General features: G+C 46.6%; 1 protein-coding gene across 4 annotated transcripts in view; it reads right to left on the bottom strand.

Annotated features, from left to right (window-relative positions):
* Positions 1-1,801: 1,801 nt before the first annotated feature.
* Positions 1,802-22,205, bottom strand: part of LOC149354484 (uncharacterized) — a 78,995-nt gene continuing 58,591 nt past the window's right edge. For all 4 annotated transcript variants that reach the window (XR_016291333.1, XR_016291334.1, XR_016291332.1 and 1 more), the window contains one exon: positions 1,802-12,697. Coding sequence is in view for 1 of the 4 variants with exons in the window: in XM_089583340.1 (XP_089439466.1) it covers positions 12,575-12,697 (123 nt within the window). In the remaining 3 variants the exon portion in view is untranslated. The remainder of the gene's footprint in view (positions 12,698-22,205) is intronic.

Raw genomic sequence — 22,205 nt, 5'->3', positions numbered from 1 at the left:
TTGCTGAATCGTCAAACGTTCATATTGTCACGTTGTAGTGACGGCAGTCCAGCGGTCAGTAGGACACCAACAAGATTTGGAAACGAAGCTCTTTATTTGGACTTACTTGTGCCCGCAAAAGAACTGAATCACTCGGCGGCGGCGTAAGCAACAAACGTGCTCGTCAGTGGTCGAACTACGAATGCCCGCCGCTCGTGGCATCGCTCAATTTAAAGCCGGCGAGGAAACTTCGAGATAACAGGTCAAGATCATCTACAGTAATCTCGAAAAACGTAGATGCAGCTCTTCTTGCCTGTGATGAATCGAGATTAGTCCAGTCGGATCGCGTCACAAACAAAAATGATAACACCCATTTCCTGCGGCAATATCTATCTCACACCTCTCATGAAAGTTGCGGTTACGGATGACGTTGTCGCATTATTGACTAGGCAAAACTGAAATAAAGGAGCTGCAGTGACAAAGTGTCAGGTAACCTAGAACAGTACATTGGGCTGTAAGATCATTTCCTTTAGACATTGTTGCAAACAGTTTCATGACGGCATATACCTGTTGTCTTATCTTATATTGGACACAGGAATGGTGAAACGCCCACACAAAGTACTAGTGTTATGTCAATGAAAAACTCACTTTTGATATTAAAACTTGGATTTAAGGATTACTGAAAAATGCCACTAAGCACAACCTCCCCAAACTAAACGGTTCCGAGTGCAAACAGTAGGCGTTAGTAATATTGCACCCACTGCTCAGTGTCTAATCCGAGATGGATGTGGAATCCACATATTTTCTGCAATCTGTGATTTTGTTGGTAGGTCCTAAGCATAGATGATAGTGCTTCTGAAAGTGCAAGCTTCTCTGGTTGGTTGGTTTATGGGGCTTAATGTCCCAAAGCGACTAAGGCTATGAGAGACGGCGTAGTGGAGGGCTCCGGAAATTTCGACCACCTGGGGTTCTTTAACGTGCACTGACATCGTACACTCATTTAGAGACCAGCTCTCTATGCTTGGTGTATATGCTTCCTCCTTTTCTCCAATACATAATGAATCTTTTGGTGTAAATCACACCTTGATGGAAACAGTGCTGCTAGTGATTTTTTTAGACAATCTACAACTTCTACATTGACACTTTGTTCCTCAATTCAATAATGAAAAGGTTAGCTAATTATGCTGAACTAATTAATTAACTTTGAAGAACGAAAAAAAACTGCACACTAGGTCCATAGGTCGGCACACTCACTCATGCATGCACTCATATCAGCTCACATGTGAGTGAGTGGTCATGCGAGCGAGTGGATGTGAGTGTGGGCGGTGATGGGTGTGAGTGCGAATGAGTGGACGTGAGTGTGAGTGAGCGGTTGTGAGTGCAAGTGAGTGATTGTTGTGAGTGCAAGTAGTCATGAGTGTGAGTGTAAGTCGTTGTGAGTGCGAGAGGTCATGAGTGTGAGTATGAGTGGTTGAGAGCCTGAGTAGACATGAGTACAAGTGTGAGTGAGTGGTTGAGAATGCGAGTGGTTACAAGTGTGAATGCGAGTGAGTGGTTGCGAGTGTGAAAGCACATGAGTGTGGGTACGAGAGAGTGGATGTGAGGGTGAGTGGTCGTATGAGTCTTATTGAGGCACCCTTATGGTGCCGAGGTATGACTAGGTCACACGACTCTGAACAACCCTCAGTTGGTCTCACACAGCTGGGACATTCTGTGTTTTTTAAAAGCTTGGATACTTTTAGCTGGGGCACATCCTATATGACGCATGATAAAATATGGTAGATAGCAACTGCATACTGGAAAAAGGTGCAGTGGGAATTAATCATAACAAAACATTTTATTAAGCATGCTCAATTTTACAAACGTATTAAGGAACACGGCAAAAAGAGAACACAATTACTATACAAAAGCACTCAAGCAATAAAAGCCATAAACAATAAATACAGGGTTCATTGGCATGGCAAATGAAGGTATTACACACTATTTAGTTTTTATGGAATGAGGCTTCTGTATTGGATTATTTGATGATTGTTAGTAGTGAGTTCCAGACACAAATTAATAAAACATAAATGAACAAAATGAATAAAATGAAATATCATTTTTCAAGCCAGGTATAGGGCTGTTGTCCTCACCAATATCTTTCACGTATTCCAATTACTCCGGGGAATTAAATGCCTTGTAGTTTTGGTACACTTGCTGCTAACTTTGCATAAGGATGCCCAAGTCAGCACTGAACCATTGTTTATCTCAAGCTTGCCTAGAGAATGAACTCGTGCCAGGACAGAAGCATCGCATATTTGAAACACTTTCTCTGCAATTTATTTATTTAGAGCACACTGCAGGCCCAGTGAAGGGTCCTGGCAAGAGGGGCACAATAAGCACAAAACAAAAGTACAAGGCAAGTCATGAAACAAAAACAATTCAGTGAACGGCCTGTTCTAAAGCATAAGGGTCAACTGCTAATGATGGTGGTAGCTGATCCCACTTGGTAATGGTATGGGGAAAAAAGAAAATTTGAATATGTTAGTTGTAGCAGCTCTGCATGCTGTTTTAGTTAAAAATGCAGAATCAATCCTTCCTTTCACAAATGCACAGAACTGTCTCAAAGAGGAAACTTACTGAAGCGTTTTAACACACAAGGGACAAAAACACTGACTGGGCTGCTTTACCAACGGCTGTTCTGACAGAGTTGCTCGATGGGAATGCTAACAAGGTGATCTTGAGGCCCAAGATCAGATTATGTTTGATTGGTGCAGCAAGCATATAGTTTCTAGAAAGCCCAAGAGGGAACCTGAACTCAAATGTCAGCATGTGTTAGTTAATCCTCTAGGTCATCCTGCTAGGATTGCAGCCACAGCAAAAAAATGTGAAGTTGCTTCCATGCATGTTGCAAAAAGCATTATCTAACATTATCTCTAATCCTAAGTTTCAATGTACTCCATAAATGCAGAAAGATGACCCCGAGAAACTGCCAGAAGGCACATGTTAGGTCCAACAGGTTTGCAGCATAAGAATCCAGGTATCTTGAAGCTCTGCTACATTTTATTCCATTGCAATGACAGTAACTTAGAACACTCTGTGGACTGCAGCTACTAGCCTGCTAAATATACCTATTAACTGAAACAGGTGCAATCAGACTCCCACAGCCTTGGCAAAAGAAAAATAGGAAATTGGAAAGGGGTAGGCAATGCAGGCAGCACTACAGCAGAAGCCCTCCCATAACCAAACAGTAAACATGAACATTCATTGTGAGAGTCACTGCATGGAAGAACTGTAAAGTGAGAGTGTGATTGATTTATGTCCTAAGTCTGTGTACTCAATGCTGTATCAAAAGTATCGTTACAACAGGATGCATATATTCTCAAAGACAGAATAGAAAATTCCTGTTGACAGTGTCAGCATGGAGCCTCTTGTTTTGTTTTCAGTTTCAGATCGCTATCTGTTTTGGGGCAGGGAGAATGTTGGGGAATGGAAGATGCCCTTGGAATGCACATTCAAAATGTAGTCCATTAAGGGAAACACCCAAGGCGAAGTGCATTTCAATTAGGCAGTAATTACTCATGAGTTTGTACTTGATCGCAATGATACAGTTGTAGAGCAAAGCTAAACAGCTTTCTCAGAACCTTTGCAGCTGAAGGGAAATCCATCTTAGTCTGGCGATAGAGCCAGGGACCACTGCCTGCCTAGGCAGTCACTCTACATTTAAGCTAACCAGGGTGCCTATAGCAGATGCCATGGTGAGGCCGAATTGATCAGCAACCCAAAGCAAGAACGGTATTAGTCTCGCTCTCTTTATCTAAATGATGTGAAGCTTCTGACACCATGAGACACTGTGCAGGAAATAGTTGAGGATAGCCCTTGGCCTTTTGCTTCTGACAGCCTATGCAAAAGTTCTCGAGGCAGCATGGTCACATTGCATTATGTGTATGTCTCTTCAGTCTTCTTTAGATGCTTTAAATTAATCCGGAGCCCTCCACTAAGACGACCCTTGTAGCCAGCGGGTTGTTTTGGGATGTTAAACCATACAATTTACAATTTTTTCGCACGCGGGAGCTGGAGCCATAGATGGGGCGGAGAGAAAGTCAAGAAGAGAGGCAATCCATTGATTTTTACGCTGCTCAGAAGGCATGCCGCAGGTGGTGAGTGAAGGCACAGCGGAGTGGAGGGCAGAGAGGCTGGAAAGCTCGGCTGGTAGCGGGGAGCGGGACAGGGCATCAGTGTCCTGGTGCTTGCGGCCCGAACAATAAACGACACATATTTTTTATTCTTGTAGACGGAAAGTCCATCGAGTAAGGCGGCCGGAGGGATCTTCTAGCGAAGAAAGCCAACATAGGGCATGGTGGGCAGTGACCACATCAAAAGGACGCCCATAGAGACAGTCTAAACTTGCCAAGGGCCCAGACAATGGCCAAGCACTCTTTTTCTGTCACGGAGTAGATGGATCCAGCTTTCATGAGGGTGCGGCTGGCGTAAGCCATGACACATTCTTCGAAGCCAGACTTGTGTTGGGTGAGCACAGCCCCGAGGCCAATGTGACTGGCGTCCGTGTGTGGTTGGAGCTTGCGGGTCGAAGTGATGCAAGATGGGTGGTGCCATGAGGAGACTTCGCAAGGTGTTGTAAGCATTGTCACAGGAAGGCGACCAACTCGAAAAATCCACGTTGCTGCCGAGAAGCTGAGCTAAAGGGGAAAAAATGGCCACAAAGTTGCGAATAAAACGTCTAAAATAGGAACAGAGGGCTAGGAAGCTGCGCAGTTCCTTAATGCAAGCAGGTTTTGGAAATGCAGTCACAGCATGAAGTTTGGTGGGGTCAGGGCAGAGGCCCCCTTTTGACACACAGCGTGGCCTAAAATTTTCAGTTCATCAGCAGCAAATCGACACTTCTTTAAGTTCAGCTGAAGGCCGGCGTCCGTAAGGCAGGTGAAGACGTGCTTCAGCCAGGATAGATGAGTCACAAAGTCGGACGAAAAGATCACGATGTCGTCGAGATACAGAGGCGCGACTTCCACTTCAGGCCACACAGAATGGTGTCCATCATGCACTCAAAAGTAGCCGGAGCACTACAGAGGCCAAAAGGCATGATGTGAAATTCATACAGGCCATCAGGGGTCACAAATGCGGTTTTGGGGCGATCGTCGGCTGCCATGGTGACCTGCCAGTACCCAGAGCATAAATCGAGAGAAGACAAAAGTTCCGCTCTTTGAAAGCAGTCCAGAGTATCATCAATGCGGGGGAAGAGGGTAAACATCCTTTAGCGTGATCTTATTCAGGTGGCGGTAATCAATGCAGAAGCAAATAGAGCCATCTTTCTTCTTCACTAGTACCACGGGTGAGGCCCAGGGACTGTGTGAGGCCTGAATCACGCCGCTCTGAAGCATGGTGTCAACTTGTTGTTGAATAACTTAGCGCTCACTGGCGGAGACACAATATGGGCGCTGACGCAGAGGGGTGTCGTCACCGGTGTCGATGTGTAGTCGTGCAGGTCAAAGTGGGTTGGTGTAAATCGAAGGAGGAACAAAAGTGATGAAGCAGTGCGAGAAGTTGAGTGCGTTGAGGTGCAAGGAGAGAGGCGTTGATGGAGGGAAGGGAAACGTCTGGAGGCGAAGTGTCGAGGGCATCTACGTCGAGGGACAGCGAAGCGTCAGTCTCATCACAATAGAGAATGAAATCAATGATCTGGACGATACCAAGGCACTCACCGCGACACACAATGGAAGCATATGTAAACAGATTGGTCATGAACAATGTGCTAAGGCCAGCTGACAGGGTGAGGACGGCGTAAGGTATGGGCAGGTACTTGCAGCACAGAAAGAGGCGATGGTGTAAAAAGTATGTTGCTGTCGCGAACAAGGTCAGAAGTTTTAGGCACTAGAACAGAAGAACAGGGAGGCAGTTGAGTGTCTTCAGCAGCGACGGCTTTGGCAGGAGCAGCAGAAGGGGCATCGGGCAATGAAGAACCGCTGAGAGCAAAGAACTCGAGTTCAGCACGAGCACCATCGATGACTGCGTTTTGGCGTGACAGGAAGTCCCAACCCAAGATAATTTCATGAGAACAGTTTGGCAGAATGATGAATTCATGCAAACATGTAGAGGAACTCCTGAATAACGACGCGAGCCGTGCACGTCGCTAATGGCCCAGTAGCCTGCGTGCTTGAGGTGCACAGCGGGAATCCAGAAAGTGGGGCCATCACTTTTCACAAGGAGTAGCAAAAGGCGACTGACTAGCGAGGTGGAGCTACAATGGACGTTTTTCCAAGAACTCTCGTCCAGCAAACGTTTGTCCCCGATAGTACATATGTGAACAGTGGCCTGTCGCGTCCGCGAAATATACAGTGCGGCACTGCTGTATTCTTGTAAACGCAGCTTATCTTGGCCTGCATTCTTTACCCGTCCTTGTGAAACACAATATGACGCCTTGAGAAAAGGGGTTCAGACTGCACAATTAATAGCTTCGACACATATTCCATGTACCATCTCCATGAATGCCAGCACCTCCGTTCAGCCGCTGCTGTGCTTATTGTGTTCGGCTTCTGACCCGAAAGACGCGGGTTCGACCCCGGCGGCTGTCGTATTTCGATGGAGGCGTTAATGCTAGAGGCCCGTGTACTGTCCGATGGCAGTGCACGCTGAGGAACCGAAATCAATCCTGTTTCGGTTAGGAGACAGCATTTTATTCGAGAAAGTATATCTAGACCTCCGATATACATGTACAGCTTCTAAATTTCTGCTTGAAATATTACTCATGCCTGGCAGAACTGGCGCTGCCGTGACGCAGGTGCTGTCGCGACTCATACAGAAAAAAAAATTGTGCCGCTTTTATGAATCACAGCGCTTCAATGGCAAAAAAAAATGGCAAAGTCGCCTGCCGAGTTTCGGTTTTGATTTCATGGTTGGCAGTTTTGTCGAAAACCTATCCTTTCGTTATTTTTGCTGTCAGCTCATTATTTTTATGGTGCTATTGTGGTGTCTTTTCTTACAAATTTTGAGGCATGCTTCCACCGCATTTCGTATCAGTTGCAGAAAAATTTCATTTCGTAGGTGGCGCTGCAGCGCCATCTGCCTGGGACGGCCTGCCCATTGACATCAGCATCATCCTCTGCGTGCCGCGGGTTGTTTATATCTGTGGCAGGATTGGTGCTATTCGTGTTTTTGTTGTGGTCGTGTACGTGCCAGCTTCAGTTTATCGTGCAATTGTAACACTAAGTGCATTTTTAAGCGTAAACAAAGTCATGCTGCAGTGTTCGAGTGTGACACGTTGGAACCAGTTCAGGTGAGCTCTCCATGCTGTGCAGCTGCCTACACGCCCTTCTTTGGTACTGTACTAATTTATGAGAAAACAGTGGTTGAGGTACCTTATGGTGACTTATTTCCGGAGGCTTTCACTGCTGCGTAATCCTGTCGGACAGAGACGATTTCATAGCGCGTAAGTGTATGTACCACCAGCGGCAAAAGTTATTGGGGTGCGTTTTCTCGGGGAAGAAAAGTTATTGTGGGGCTGCCTCGCGAACCAGTGCTTTAAAATTGCTACCAGCGTGGGGCAAATGCAAGTCCCCTCGTTCAGACACTTCGAGCGATTGGCTTTGGTGACCGCGCCGAAATATACGCATATATATAATAAAGGAGTAATTACTCATTAACATCCATGTGAACACAGCCATACGGCTACAAAGGAAAGCGCACTCTACCAATTGAAACACACTTGAAATTTTCTGCCAGCATCTCACCCCCCCCCCCCTCCTCCCAGAAAAACAAAAAACTTGAAGCATATTATAATTTTATTATAGTTAATTACAAATATTCAGTTTTTAAAGTATTTGAAAGATAGCAAGTTATCATGAGAAGTATTGAATATAGAATATTCACTCTGTGGTGTGAGAAGCACTAAAAGGTATTGACACAAGAATTAGGGGGCTGTGCTGATCCTGTGCCATTGTCTTATGGTGCTGCTTTCACCATGGAATACCAACAACTCATCAGTGCAGAATTATTCTCTGCTGTATGTTAGCTATGTGCATGTTTGATGCAGAGTTTTCCCATGGCCTCTTTTGTTAAATCCTATCATCCAGAAGTGGTGAGTCACAGTCATGACCTTGTGCTGCACTGCTATCTTCTGTTTTGTCAGCCTCAAAAGTTTGCGGAATGTGGCTGTGTAGGAAAAACTTCATTGGTGTGCCTTGTGTACCAGTTTCCTGGCATTATGCCAGTGAATGGAGCGTGCATTTTTTTGTCATGATTGCCTTGGAAATGTTGCTATGGGTTATGGCGCATGTATATGGGTTTTTCTGTGCACCCAAATTTCGTTGGGTTTTGTCAAGATCATACATGACAGAAGGGCTGGTGGTTATTATATCAGAGCAGTGTGAATGTGAAAAATGTACTGCAGTGGGGAAAACTAAACAGAATGGTACAATGCACAGCTGCCGAAACCGCTCACCAGTTCTTGAAACAAAGCGAGCATTTCAGCACTAATTTTGTTTGGGCAAGTTGGCAATGATCCATTTTCTTCAGCAGTTGTGTTGCTTGTCTTCCTTTCATGTGTCCCGTCTTTCCGCACTGTTTAATCGATTAGTGAACAAAGAGCCTTGTTTTCAGATGGAACACTTCTTATGTTAGTGTACAGAAAACTAAAACTAACATGTGTCTGTATCCCCTTTCTGCGTCCTTCGTGAAGTTTGCACTGTTTTCGTGTGTGTGCTAACATCTAAATCTGTGTGGCACTGCATGTGACAGAGTGTGGTTTGACTGCTAGTTTATGAGGACTGGAAGGAATACATCACTCGTTTGACATCTGTACTGTGCAGAAGAGTAGTGTGGACTCTGTTGTGCAGTTCCTTAACTTATGTTTTGAACAAAAAACTCGCAGTGCCTTGGTGCGAAGTACATTGTAGGAAATGTCTTGTTTGATGAGAAGGGGTCTGGTCTCGCAGCATCAGTACTAGTAATTTTTATTTTTGGTTAAGTACACAGACAATGAAGACAGAGGAAAGGATGATACACTGCTGCTGCTGCTTGCCAATTACTGTTCGCATTCTTGCACAGACTTATGCAGTAAAGAGTGCTGGCACTGTGAATGCATAAGCATCATCATCATGACTGCAGGTTTTTGCAGTAAAATGTCGGATGGAGTAGACGTGCATTTTTTTCTTTTCAGACTATGAATTATTTCTGCTCAGACAATTTCTCGGTTTATCAGAAATGCTTCTTCCCGTTACAATATGTCAAAGGTATGTTGGCATCTGCATACTCAGCAATAAAAGTTTAGGAAACCACCATTCTGTGACTGACATTTTTGCAATGCTCGTGAAAACAGTCATTTTAATGTACCCCAGTCTGCCGTTGAAGAAACCGTACCTAAGTCAGCGGGATCCAATGTACAGTGAATCCTGTGCACTAAACAAATCTGATATTGTTTTTTTTTCACATTGTTTTCATGCAAAAAATGGCTGGCCTAGTCATCTGGTATAACAATTGCAGCTCGTCTGGCACAGAAAACAACCACTTTGACATTGCATCACTGTCAGATTTTCTCTTGGCTATATATATGGCAGTTTGATTGCTCTGATCAGCAATGAGGAGACAGTGCCTTAATAAAGGACTGCTTCCATACAATTCATTCCACCGTAAACTTGTCAAGACATCACTTGAATGTCATGTTCACACCATGTTGGCATCAGGTCCTCAAACAATGCCCACTTAGCAGAAGCACAGTACCTTAACTACATTTTGGCCAATGTTGCTGAAGGCTTCACTGATATAGTCTCCAGGGCACCTCAGCTGTCGTATAGCTTGAAGAAAATCAGACAGTGAAATAATGTCAGTGGTTTTTTTGTGCATAGCACAAGCTGCAGTACTTTGTTGGATGACGGGGGCAACCACTTCTGGAAAAAAATGTTCAAAGATACATGGAAGGGAAAAAAACTTCACTGGGCAATACTCATTGTATATTAGATTCTGCTGTCATCGGGAAGGTGTTTAGAAGGGCACACTGGGGTATATTTTTTTTTCATCTCCTCATGCCAGTTTCACCTGAGGCTGCAGGATGTGAACATAAATGTTCAAATGGCCACCTCCATAAGTATTTCAAAATTGTAAAAAAAAGAATGAAAGCTTCCTCAACCTTTGTTGTGCGAACCTGCGTTGCAAATTAAGCGATATTTGGTCATAAGATATGACTGCGGTTAAGCGCAGAAGAACTCCATTTAACAGCAGTTCAAAGCTCTCAATTTATAGGTATAAGCAGCAGGAACAATTTAATTTACTCCAACCAGTGAGGCATGAAACCGAAATTAAACTTTGGGAGTCAGACAGGTCCCACGCTTGACCTCAGCTTTGACACACACTCTAGCATCGATACTGCAGGACTCGGGAACAGCTCAAATCAGCAGTGCAGTGTCTGTCATTGTGGAGCAACATCAGAATTGGGATTTGGTCAGGGAACATGCAAATGGTGCTGTCATGAACAGAGAACCATATGCAAACAGATAGGTGTACCAGGGAATCTATGACTCCAGTACAAAAGGTGCAAATACACACACAAACCTAGAAGGATTCCGCATAGCCAACGAAGCCCACCTATACATTGGCTCACCATCGTTGTCACAGATCATCCAAGAAATCGCATTCCTCATAGGATGCGCATCAATGACATCCTCCTTGCAAGTCTTCAGGAATGCCTGCAGCTGATGCAGTAGACCCAGGAAGTGGTGAACAACCTGGTGAACAAATCATCTACAGGGCCATTGTGAATACAACAGCAAACACAGAATCGGACACCCAGTGCGAATCCTGACATCATGTCTCTCAAGGCCTGGGAGGTATTTCACACTGCACTGCAATTTTTGCAACCGGGAAAATGTTCAAGTTTCTGAGATTGTAATTTGGAATTCAGTGCTTGCTGTTATGCAGAAGAGCATACTGTAATCCTGGTGTATATATCTGAATAAATGTGTGTTTGTTAGGAGAAGGTAAGTGACGCCAACCAAGTAAAATACAGGAAAAACACGACGTTTCGGGACCGGCTCGGCCCCTTCTTCACGGTGTGACTACGGCGAGCGCAGCTTGGCTTTTTAAGCCCCTGCGTGAAGGACCTCCGGGTCTATGGCCGCAGCCCATGGACGTAGGATGAGGAGAGTGTCCCCAGGGAACGATTAACATTCTCTCGTGTTTGCTGAATGTGCTACGACTCGAGTAGAAGCCTTTTTAAAAAAATTTGAAATTTTATTTCAGTTCTTATTTTACAATAAAAGGGCGGTACCTTTGGTATACAGATTGTGGGCCACATGATTGGTGTAGAATGTTAAGAGTGGTATAAAACGAATCAGCGCATTACGGAGCATAAAATCACTAGGCGAACCAAAGCATAGCTTATCATAAGGATTCACCCCGATGATCTTTGTTTTCCCAAACCGCAACTTCTTGAAACTTCAAGCGTCCATTACAGACAAAGAATTTGACGTAGGACATTCGAAGTGGTGTCAAACGATTTGTCTTCTTGCGCTGTATACGTTGCCATAAAAAATATATATCCGGATGTACCGAAAAATTTGTACCGGATATAGCGAAGGTGGCTAATGACGCAATATTCTTTCAATAGTACTAATGCTCGATACTTATACGCTGCCTCAGCGTTTTGATTTTTTGACGCATTAATAAGAGCCCTCATTAAGAATTCTAATTTCAATAAGACACATACCGACACTGCCCCAATTACCTTTGAGCAGCAGACGAACGCGAGAATTTTCTGGCTATGCCAAAATACAACGCCGCCTAATGCCGTTTACGACAAGGAAATTCCACCGTAAAGATCTTTTTCACCTTTTTGCAAAGGGTCTGAGGCACAAGGAACACGCCAATGTACAGAAATAGTGCGGTCCACAATGAACAATGAATTGAAAAAGGGCAGGCAAACCAATGTGACACATTTGGCTTAGCGGCAGCAACTGATATACAAGAATGACACTGAAACATCTTCGAAGGAAGGAAAAAAATCTATAGCCACCCCCACCACAAATAAAATGCAAAAAGGAGATTACAGAACAAAGAAAAGCACGCGAAATATGCCAGTTCCATGGTAACGCAAATGAAAGTTCACGGCGCACAGACAATTACAGCGGGTACGATAACACTCAAGCGCTCATCGTTTGTCGGTAAGAGCAAGCATAGGGAATGAAGTGGAACAATGTTTTTTAGCCCAGAATACGAAGTGCGCACTTCACAGAACACTGATATTGAAATGCGCATTGATGTTAACAATGTCCATGCTCCACAGCAACTGGATTAGAGCTTTCCTGGCGCCGCGCGCAAGCGCTCTTGCACACTACACGTTCGTCTTGCAAAGCACGTTGGCCGATCTGACATGGGCAGAGTCTAGGCCCATGCTGCTGAAGTTCGTATTGTTGGTACACAGTAATGAAATTAAAATAGAAATGATGAGCTTGAGCAAGAGCAAACTAAAGCCGGCATGATTGCCATGAGCAAAGCAACCATTTGGCCTAAAAAGCAGATGACAAGTGATAGAAAAAATGGCAGGCGCTAATCAATACTTCCATTAATCTGCTCTCCGCATTGCCACGTCTTAAGCAGTGCCTTAAGTAACTTATTTAGGGACTTCGGCTCGTGCTGCAATGTAAAAATTTTTCTCCTCCCTGTTTGTAACCTTGATCCATTTTTGTGTGGTCTGATCTGGACCTCGAGGTTCAGGATGTTTCATGGATGTAACCTGGAAGAAACAAAGAAAAAAACCTTAGTTTAGGCCACGTCATCTAAAGAACCCTTGATGTGTAAGTAAAAACACTTTCGCAATTTTTTTCGTTCAGCACAAACACTTGTTGCCCATAGCACCTATGTAAACCTAAAAATAAAAGGTTGGATGTGATCAACTTTCGAACACGAAATGAATTATGATAACAACTGCGCAATGTTGTACTCGAAAGGGCCTTCCATTATCAAGCGGCGGTACAAAAAAAATTAGGTGAAATTTAGTTATGTTAAGTGTTCAGAATGCAATAGAATTGAAATCTGAACTCCGCTCGGTATTCTTCTCCTCCTCAGTCATTGCTGCTCGTCGCATCGCCGAGCCTGTGCACCCACCGATACTGCTTCAGCAGCATACTTCCACGAGTGCGCGATGAGCATGATGCTTTCAGAGGCGTGCACTGAATAAAACGGAGAGTTGAGCTAGTTGGTACATGTTTCTTGGAAAAAACAACGCTAAACGAAAGGACAACGAAAAAGAGTACAACAGGACCGGCGCTGACTATCAACTGAAGGCTTTATTAGGAACAACACGCAATATATACTCCAATGACAGCCAAGAACACATGGCAACACCAAAAGCTACAATGATACATCAATCACCTGGATCCAGATACTTCAGTTCACAGTCGTGAACTGTTACAGAGGGGATGCTCACGCACGAGTCACTGTTTTTTTGAATATGAAAGGCTTCACTGATTTCCCGTGTTAGTTTATCTTTGTGTTTGTACAGAATCTTAGTTTCGTTAAAAATGGGGTACATGATTTTTCAGAAGAATCAGGTTGGTTATTCTGGGAACAGTTCCTATAATGCAAGGCCAAGTTTGACGACGGAGCCCCCCTTAATGAAGTATTGTGGTCTCTTAAGCGGGTGTTCAAGCACCTTCCTGTTTGACCTATATAGGTCTTCCCGCACGTGAACGGCACTTGATACACAACCCCTTCAGCACAAGGGACAAACCGCCGGTCATGCTTAATCTGGCAACCTTTTTTTGTTTTTCTTCGTTTCTTTTCCTCTTCCCTGGCCCTTCTATCTACAATGGCGCACAATTTGCCGAGCTTGTTTGGTGCCGAAAAAAGAACGTCAATGCCATATCTGCTGCCTACTTGCTTCAAACGGTGTGACATTTGGTGAATGTACGGTAGAACAACGAATTTCTTTTTTTCCTTTTTTGAAGGTTCCTGTGGTTCATGCCTTTTGACCCTTTTAATTATCTTACTGCAAGCAAGTAATAAAACATCATCTGGAAAGCCCGCACTTCTTAGCCTCTGAACCTGCTGATTAAAACTTGTACTGATGGCATGCACGCATGACTTGGTTATGGCAGCACCTAAGCAAGAAACTGCTATGCCACATTTAACAACCTTGGAATGCGCTGAACGAAAACTGAGCAAAGGCTTCTCTGATCTCTGAAGGAAGGACCAGCACACGTGATCTTGCTTCGTTGTCAATCTTGATATCTAAAAACTGCAGCTCATTGTAGTGAGGTATTTCAAAGGTGAAAGTTAGTCCGTGCCCGCTTGCGTCGAAAATCTTTAACACCTCATCGACCTGCCTATTGAAGTTATGATGTTCGACAAAAACAAGATAATCATCCACATATCTAAAGATGCATTTTATACTGACGCCCAACTTACTTTTAATAGCCTGATCTACATAACTGAGAAAGATGTTACTTAGTACAGGAGCCACTTTTGAACCAATACAGACCCCCTGTTTTTGAGTGTACAACTTCCCTTCCCATTCAATAAAGGTGGACTTAAGATAAAAAGACAAAAGCTCCAAAAAGGCACCCACAGAGATCCCGCATTTCGAAATGAAATCACTTTCATCATTATCGTCTATTATGCACTTGCTAACATATTCTAGCAGGCTATTGTGCGGAAGTGAATAAAATAAGTCCTGAACATCTATGCTGAACATACTGCACAAACCCGGATTATGACACTTCAAATAGTCAACAACAGCCAGGGAATTAGACACAAGAAACGGATCAACAATTCACTAACAATTGTTGATCCGTTTCTTGTGTCTAATTCCCTGGCTGTTGTTGACTATTTCAAGATTAACCTTGGTGAAATATCTTTCTCTCACGGTTACAGCCCTAGGTAGCGACACAATCCGACATTTACTCCTTTTAGCCCTCGTAACAATTGCTTCAAATATTCTTTTCCTCCCAAGAATAGTAACGGACTGGAATCGGCTTATCAACTACGAAGCTTTACAGCAATCTGTTGCATCATTACCTAGAAGTCTAAGATTTCCCTAATTTCTGCTTTGTTGCATTTCGTTGTGCTTGCTCATCAGGTTTAAATATTTTCATTGCTGATTGTTGCGATAGTTACACTACGTATTATTTTCTCTGTTTACAGCCGTTGAGCGGTTGTTTAATACTGTACTTCTAGGTCTGAGCTTTTTTCTTGAACTTCTGACACCTGTACTACGTGTTACTTTCTGTTTATTGCCGACGAGCGGTTGTTCATTACTGTGACATTTATCTCTGAGCTCTTTGCCTGAGCTTTTGACATTTGTACTTGTAATTGTCCTTCTTTGTATTCATGTACCCACCCTGCTAAAACCACTTGTGGGATTGCAGTATTCAAAAATATTCCTTATTTATTAATGTGAAAGCATTACTAGGCTATGTCGGCGGGTTCGTGTCCGCAAAATATGTCAGCAGCAGTTGTGGGCAACTCTGAAGAGGTAGCGTCAAACGAGTGGTTGTGATAGAAAGAGGATGATGTCAGGATGCTGTGCAGAAAATTTATCAAAATTGGATGAATAGTTAATTAGAGCCAAGAAAGTTCAAAGAGTGGGCGGGGCTAGAGCAAAAGTGGCGCCAAATTTGAAAATGCCGGAAGTTGGGGGCACGTGACCGGAAGTGGGAGCCAACACGTGGTGCCAAATTTGAAAGTCCGGAATGAATGCTGAGATGAAAGGAGGGAAAATGCGCAGTTAACTGAAATCCAATCAATAATTAATGTTTTAGAAAGTGTCACGAGTGAACTGAGACGCACTAATGTCAATAAAGGTGATTTATATATTGCCACGCATCATTGTAGTATTTGTTCGTTCATGCTCAAGGCTGCAGGAAAGGGTTGTTATCACTTTTGTTCGTGACGCGAGAAGCGACCAGGCTAATCTCGATTAATCGCAGCAATGAAAGGCTGCATCTAGGTTTTTCCAGGTTACTGTAGATGATCTTGTCCTGTTATCTGGAAGTTTCCTTGCCGCCTTTAAACTGAGCGATGCCGCGAGCAGCGGACATTCGTAGTTTGACGACTGACGAGCACGTTTGTTGCTTACGCCGGCGCCGAGTGATTCAGTTCTTTTGCGGGCGCAAGTCAGCCCAAATAAAGAGCTTTGTTTGCAATCCTTGTTGCTGTATTCCTGACTGCTGGACCGCCGTCACTATAACGTGACATCTGGTGGAGGTGCTGGGTAGCCTCCCACGTTCCGGACACCCCCTACAAGTCGTGACGCCAGCCCTCTGAGTCATCTACCGCAGGACCTGAGTCCAGTCCACTGCGCAAGCCGACGCCTGTAAGGGGACGCACCTGAGTTCGGAATTCTGCCGGACCCTACCCGAAAGCGAAAGCCAGCAGCAACGTCTAGCATGAGCTTGCCCCAGACGATGACTCCAATCATTCTTCAGCAGTCCCGGGTGCCACCAACCTTCGACGCTTCGCCTGGCGCCGACCCCAAAGAATGGCTGGAGCAGTTCGACCGTGTGGCTGTCTTTAACAACTGGGACGATGCCATGAAATTTAGGTACGTCTTCTTCACCCTGGATGGACCAGCAAGAATCTGGTTTGAGAATGAGGAAGCTAGCCTTACGGTTTGGGAAACTTTCAAGGAGCAGCTTCTCAAGACCTTCACAAACATCGTGAGAAAGGAGAGAGCCCAGCAGCTGCTACAGTCTCGGATACAACACCCAACGAGACCGTTGCAGTGTACACTGAGGAAATGAAGCGTCTCTTCCGGCGTGCCGATGCAAGCATGAAGGAGGAAGAGAAGGTGAAGTTGCTTATGCGAGGAGTTAAAGAGCAACTATTTGCCGGCCTCGTCCGCAACCCATCGAAAACCGTCGCGGAATTCGTAGAAGAGGCATCCACAATGGAGAAAACTCTTGACGCTTGAGCCCGCCAATATGACCGCCAGCAGCGCGTCTTCTCAGCAAACTGCCTGGACACCGTTAACAACAATAACCTGCGGGAGGTTATCCGTCAAGTTGTGCGAGAAGAGCTCTGACGATTGCTGCCAATGGGAACGCAGCCGCAGCTTTCACCGCTCACTGACGTCGTCCGGGACGAGGTTCAACAGGCCTTGGGTGTGACGCCGATACCCACGCAGCCTCTGCAGCCCCCAGCCATGACTTACGCCGCAGCTGTGCGCCGTCCTGCCCCTCGACGATGGGACCCAAGCCCCTATCGCCCTCAGCCAGCTGCGCTGGACCGCCGCCCTCTCGCCCCAACCCGCGCGTCCTACGAGTCGCACACGGCCGAGGAAATGCGACGAGTGGAGAACTCCCGACCAGCGCCGCCCACTATGCTTCCAATGTGGCGAAGCCGGTCACGTCCTCTGGCACTGCCCATACAGAAGACTGGGCATGCGAGGGTTCTCTTACGATGCTCCACAACCCCGACCCGGCCAGCGACCAGCCGAAATCGAGGAGTTTTTGCGTCGGGAAGGATGCTCATCGCCGAGCCGCCTATCACGTTCCCCGTCGCCATCTTCATCGCGCTTTGTACCCCCTAGCCGAGGTTATGCGATGCGTGGACGCTCCCCCAGCCCCCGAAGGTTAAACTGAATAAAGCAGCCTCTGGAGGTGAGGTTGCTTCTGAGCACAAGAACAAAGATCCTCCATCGATGAAAACGCAAGACCATGCCTCAACTACGATGACAACACCGACGACGACGACGCAGCCAGACTTGAACTTTATACCACCGCCCAGAGAAGTAACGTCCGAGTACGCCCACCGCAGTCTCACTGCCCGACAAAGCCGAGATCGTACACCGAAGACAACGTGCAATACGAAAACGCAAACAAGTGATCTTGAAGTTACGGTCGACAGTCATGCGGTTACTGCCTTGGTCGACACGGGAGCCGAATACTCAGTCATGAGCGGGCCACTCGCTGTCCGACTCAGGAAAGTGACAACAACTTGGGATGGCCCGCTGATCCGCACCGCAGGTGGTAACCTTATTACGCCATCAGGGCGCTGCACCGCGAGAGCTACAGTAAATGGGCGAACCTATGCTACAACATTCCTGGTCCTACAGAAATGCTCGCGAGACGTGATTTTGGGAATCGACTTCCTGAATGAACATCGGGCGATCATCGACCTTCGATCCAAGTCGATCAAGCTTTCCACGGACAAAGCCATATCTGCAGCGACGACAGCAACTCATCACATTGCCTTAAACGTCCTCGACGAAGCATTGACCATGCCACCCCGATCAAGTGTCGTCACCTGCATAGGTACTGGAGACATCGAAACTGTCAAAGGGGTCGTCGAGGGGAACACCCAGTTACTCTTTGATCGAGGACTGGGCGTCGCAAGGGGAGTCGCCCAAATCCGAAATGGCCAAGCCCAGGTGTTGCTAACCAACTTCACCGAAGAATACCGGCATCTAAACAAAGGTACGACGATCGCTTTCCTCGACGAGCTGGCAGACATCAAAGACGTATTTGCCCTACCCGACCAACCTGCAGAATCATCTGACCAAGGCCATCAACCCACATTCGACATCAACCCGTCATTACCCCGGAGCAGACAAGACCAAATACGCAGTCTTCTTCAAAGGTACAGCGATTGCTTCTCATCAGCATCGAATGTGCAACCAACCCGGCTTGCCAAGCACCGCACTGTTACAGACGAACACACCCGACCACTGCGGCAGAGCCCTTACCGCGTATCGCCGATAGAACGCCAAGCTATCCGCGAGCAAATAGAGGAAATGCTACGTGACGACGTCATCCAGCCATCAAGGAGCCCCTGGGCAGCACCAGTTGTCCTAGTGAAAAAGAAAGACGGCAGCCTTCGCTTCTGCGTCAATTACTGCTGCCTGAACAGCATTACGAAGAAGGATGTCTACCCCCTCCCCCGCATCAACGACACACTGGATCGACTATGCAACGCTAAGTACTTCTCATCGATGGACCTGAAGAGCGGCTACTGGCAAATTGAAGTCGACGAAAGAGATCACGAGAAGACTGCGTTCATCACGCCAGACGGACTCTTCGAGTTCAAGGTGATGCCATTTGGCCTCTGCTCTGCCCCAGCGACGTTCCAGCGAGTAATGGATACGGTGCTCGCAGGCTTGAAGTGGCAGATTTGCCTAGTCTACTTAGATGACGTTGTTGTTTTCTCCTCAAGCTTTGAAGACCACCTCAGAAGACTTCGGATAGTGCTGGAAATGATCAAGTCTTCAGGCCTGACACTGAAACCAGAGAAGTGCCACTTCGCCTACGAGGAGCTGCTGTTCCTTGGTCACGTCGTAAGCAAGGATGGAGTTCGCCCAGAACCCCAGAAGACGGCTGCGATCGCAGAGTTTCCACAGCCTAATGACAAGAAAGCTATACGCAGATTCCTTGGATTGTGCGCTTATTACCGGCGATTCGTCAAGAACTTTTCGCGCATCACTGAACCTTTGACCCAACTTAACAAGGCTGACGTGCCTTTTAAATGGGAAAGGCCGCAGAGGAAGCTTTCAACGAGCTGAAGCACCGCTTACAGTCGCCTCCTGTGCTCGGGCACTTTGACGAAAACGCCGAAACCGAAGTTTATACCGATGCAAGCAGTGTGGGCTTAGGAGCGGTCCTCATTCAGAAAAATGGCAGACAGGAGAAAGTTATCGCGTACGCTAGCCGTTCACTCTCGAGAGCCGAAGCCAACTATTCGACGACAGAGAAAGAATGTCTCGCCATTATTTGCGCCACGTCCAAATTTCGCCCCTACCTATAAGGATGACCATTCAAGGTTGTAAGCGATCACCATGCTCTGTGCTGGCTGGCCAATTTGAAAGGTCCCTCCGGCCGCCTTGCTCGTTGGAGCCTGCGTCTTCAAGAATTCGACATAACTGTAGTCTATAAATCTGGCCTCAAGCATTCCGATGCAGACTGCCTATCGCGAGCCCCCGTAGACGCAGCACCGGAAGAGGAAGACTACGCTTTCCTAGGACCGGTAAGCGCCAGCAGTTTCGCGCAGCAGCAGCGCTCGGATCCTGAGTTGCAAAGCCTAGTTGATTATTTGAAAGGCAAGGCCGCATCGCCTCCCCGGGGGTTCAAGCGCCAACTGTCGTCCTTCGTCCTTCACAATAATGTCCTCCTGAAGAAGAACTTCACGCCCAACAGGACAGTGCATCTTCTTGTCGTGCCCAAAAATCTCACACAAGAAATTATGCACGCATGTCATGATGAGCCGACTGCAGGGCATCTCAGGATTGCTCGCACGTTGCACCGAATCCAGGAGAAGTACTATTGGCCGCGGCTAGCTACCGACGTTTCCCATTACGTGAAAACGTGCTGCGAGTGTCAGCGACGCAAAACGCCTCCGACTAGACCAGCCGGACTCCTGAACCCCACACCACCGCCAACTAAGCCCTTCCAGCAAATAGGAATGGACCTCCTCGGCCCCTTTCCGACTTCATCAGGTAATAAGTGGATCATCGTGGCCACCGACTAGATGACCCGCCACGCCGAAGCAAAAGCGTTGCCTAGTGGTACGGCAACAGAAGTTACAAAATTTTTTCTCCAACAAATTCTCCTGCGACACGGCGCCCCCGAAGTGCTCATCACAGACAGAGGAACGGCATTTACAGCGGAGCTGACGCAAGCCATTTTAAAGTACAGCCAGACAAGCCATCGGAGGACAAATGCCTATCATCCGCAAACCAACGGACTCACAGAGCGTCTGAACAAGACCATCGCAGACATGCCCTCCATGTACATCGATGCCGAACACAAGACGTGGGACTCTATTCTGCCCTACGTGATCTTCACCTATAATACTGCCACCCAGGAGACAACCAGGTTTACTCCATTCCAGCTGGTATAAGGCAGGAAGCCCGCGACAACACTCGACGCAATGCTCCCACACACGTTTCCGACGAAGACAATCTCGGCGTCGCTGCCTACCTTCATTGCGCCGAGGAAGCCCGAAGACTTGCGCCGCTTCGCATTCAAGACCTGCAGCACACCGACGCCCGACGCTACAATCTGCGCCGACGAGACACGCATTACAAGCCAGGTGATCGGGTTTGGATATGGACGCCAGTTCGCTGCCGTGGATTGAGCGAAAAGTTGCTGCGACGCTACTTTGGCCCGTACTGGGTTCTCCGTCGCACCGGTGACCTCGACTATGAAGTCATCCCCGACGGCACGACAGCATCTCAGCGACACCGCACACGCCCGGAAGTCGTACATGTCGTACGCCTGAAGCCATATTATGAACGCTAAAGGACTCGAAGTTTTCATTCTCCGTGTTTATGTTCATTTTAAAGCATCGAGACGATGCTTCTTTGGAAGGGGGGTAATGCCACGTATCATTGTAGTGTTTGTTCGTTCACGCTCAAAGCTGCAGGAAAGGGTTGTTATCACTTTTGTTCGTGACGCGAGAAGCGACCAGGCTAATCTCGATTGATCGCAGCCATGAAAGGCTGCATTTAGGTTTTTGCAGATTACTGTAGATGATCTTGTCCTGTTATCTGGAAGTTTCCTTGCCGGCTTTAAATTGAGCGATGCCGCGAGTGGCGGACGTTCGACGACTGACGAGCACGTTTGTTGCTTACGCCGCCGCCAAGTGATTCAGTTCTTTCGCGGCCGCAAGTCAGCCCAAATGAAGAGCTTCGTTTGCAAGCCTTGTTGCTGTATTCCTGACCGCTGGACTGCCGTCACTACAACGTGACAATATGAATTAAGGTGAACTAATGCGATTTAAATGTGAATTATTGGTAAGTTAGGAAGAATTAAGGGCGAATTAGGCTGATTACTTTGAATTAATTGTGAATTAGGGGAAATAAAATGAGTTTACTTTGAATGAAGTGGGTGATTAATTAACCAATTATAGTAAAACCTTGCTTACCCGGACCTCGATAACTCGGAAATTCGGTTAACTCGGACACGCACCGCGGTCCCAGCAAAAATGTGTGTAGTTCAATGGTGTTAAATGCTTGTTAACTCGGCAGCATTTAGCCACGTATTGGTTAACTCGGACAACCCCGGCGAGAGCTATCGAAACGTCCATACTCGGCGGCCCGAATGTTCAAACACCACTAACAGACGACGAAGCCGGCGCAGCCGAGGAGAGCCACACAAACCGAAACAAGACGAGAAACGGCCGCAGGAGGCGAGAGATGTGATGATGATAGTGAGAGAACGAACAGTGGCCAGGTGGCGCTAGCCACCACCCAGCGCACTGGTCGAGCATTCAGCCATCCAGCAACCACTAAAAGTTGCAAAGGACGACGG

Source organism: Amblyomma mixtum, chromosome 3 (assembly GCF_055824585.1).
Source record: "Amblyomma mixtum isolate Tamu chromosome 3, ASM5582458v1, whole genome shotgun sequence".
NCBI classification, from domain to species: domain Eukaryota; kingdom Metazoa; phylum Arthropoda; class Arachnida; order Ixodida; family Ixodidae; genus Amblyomma; species Amblyomma mixtum.
This window is presented reverse-complemented; position numbering and strand designations above follow the sequence as displayed.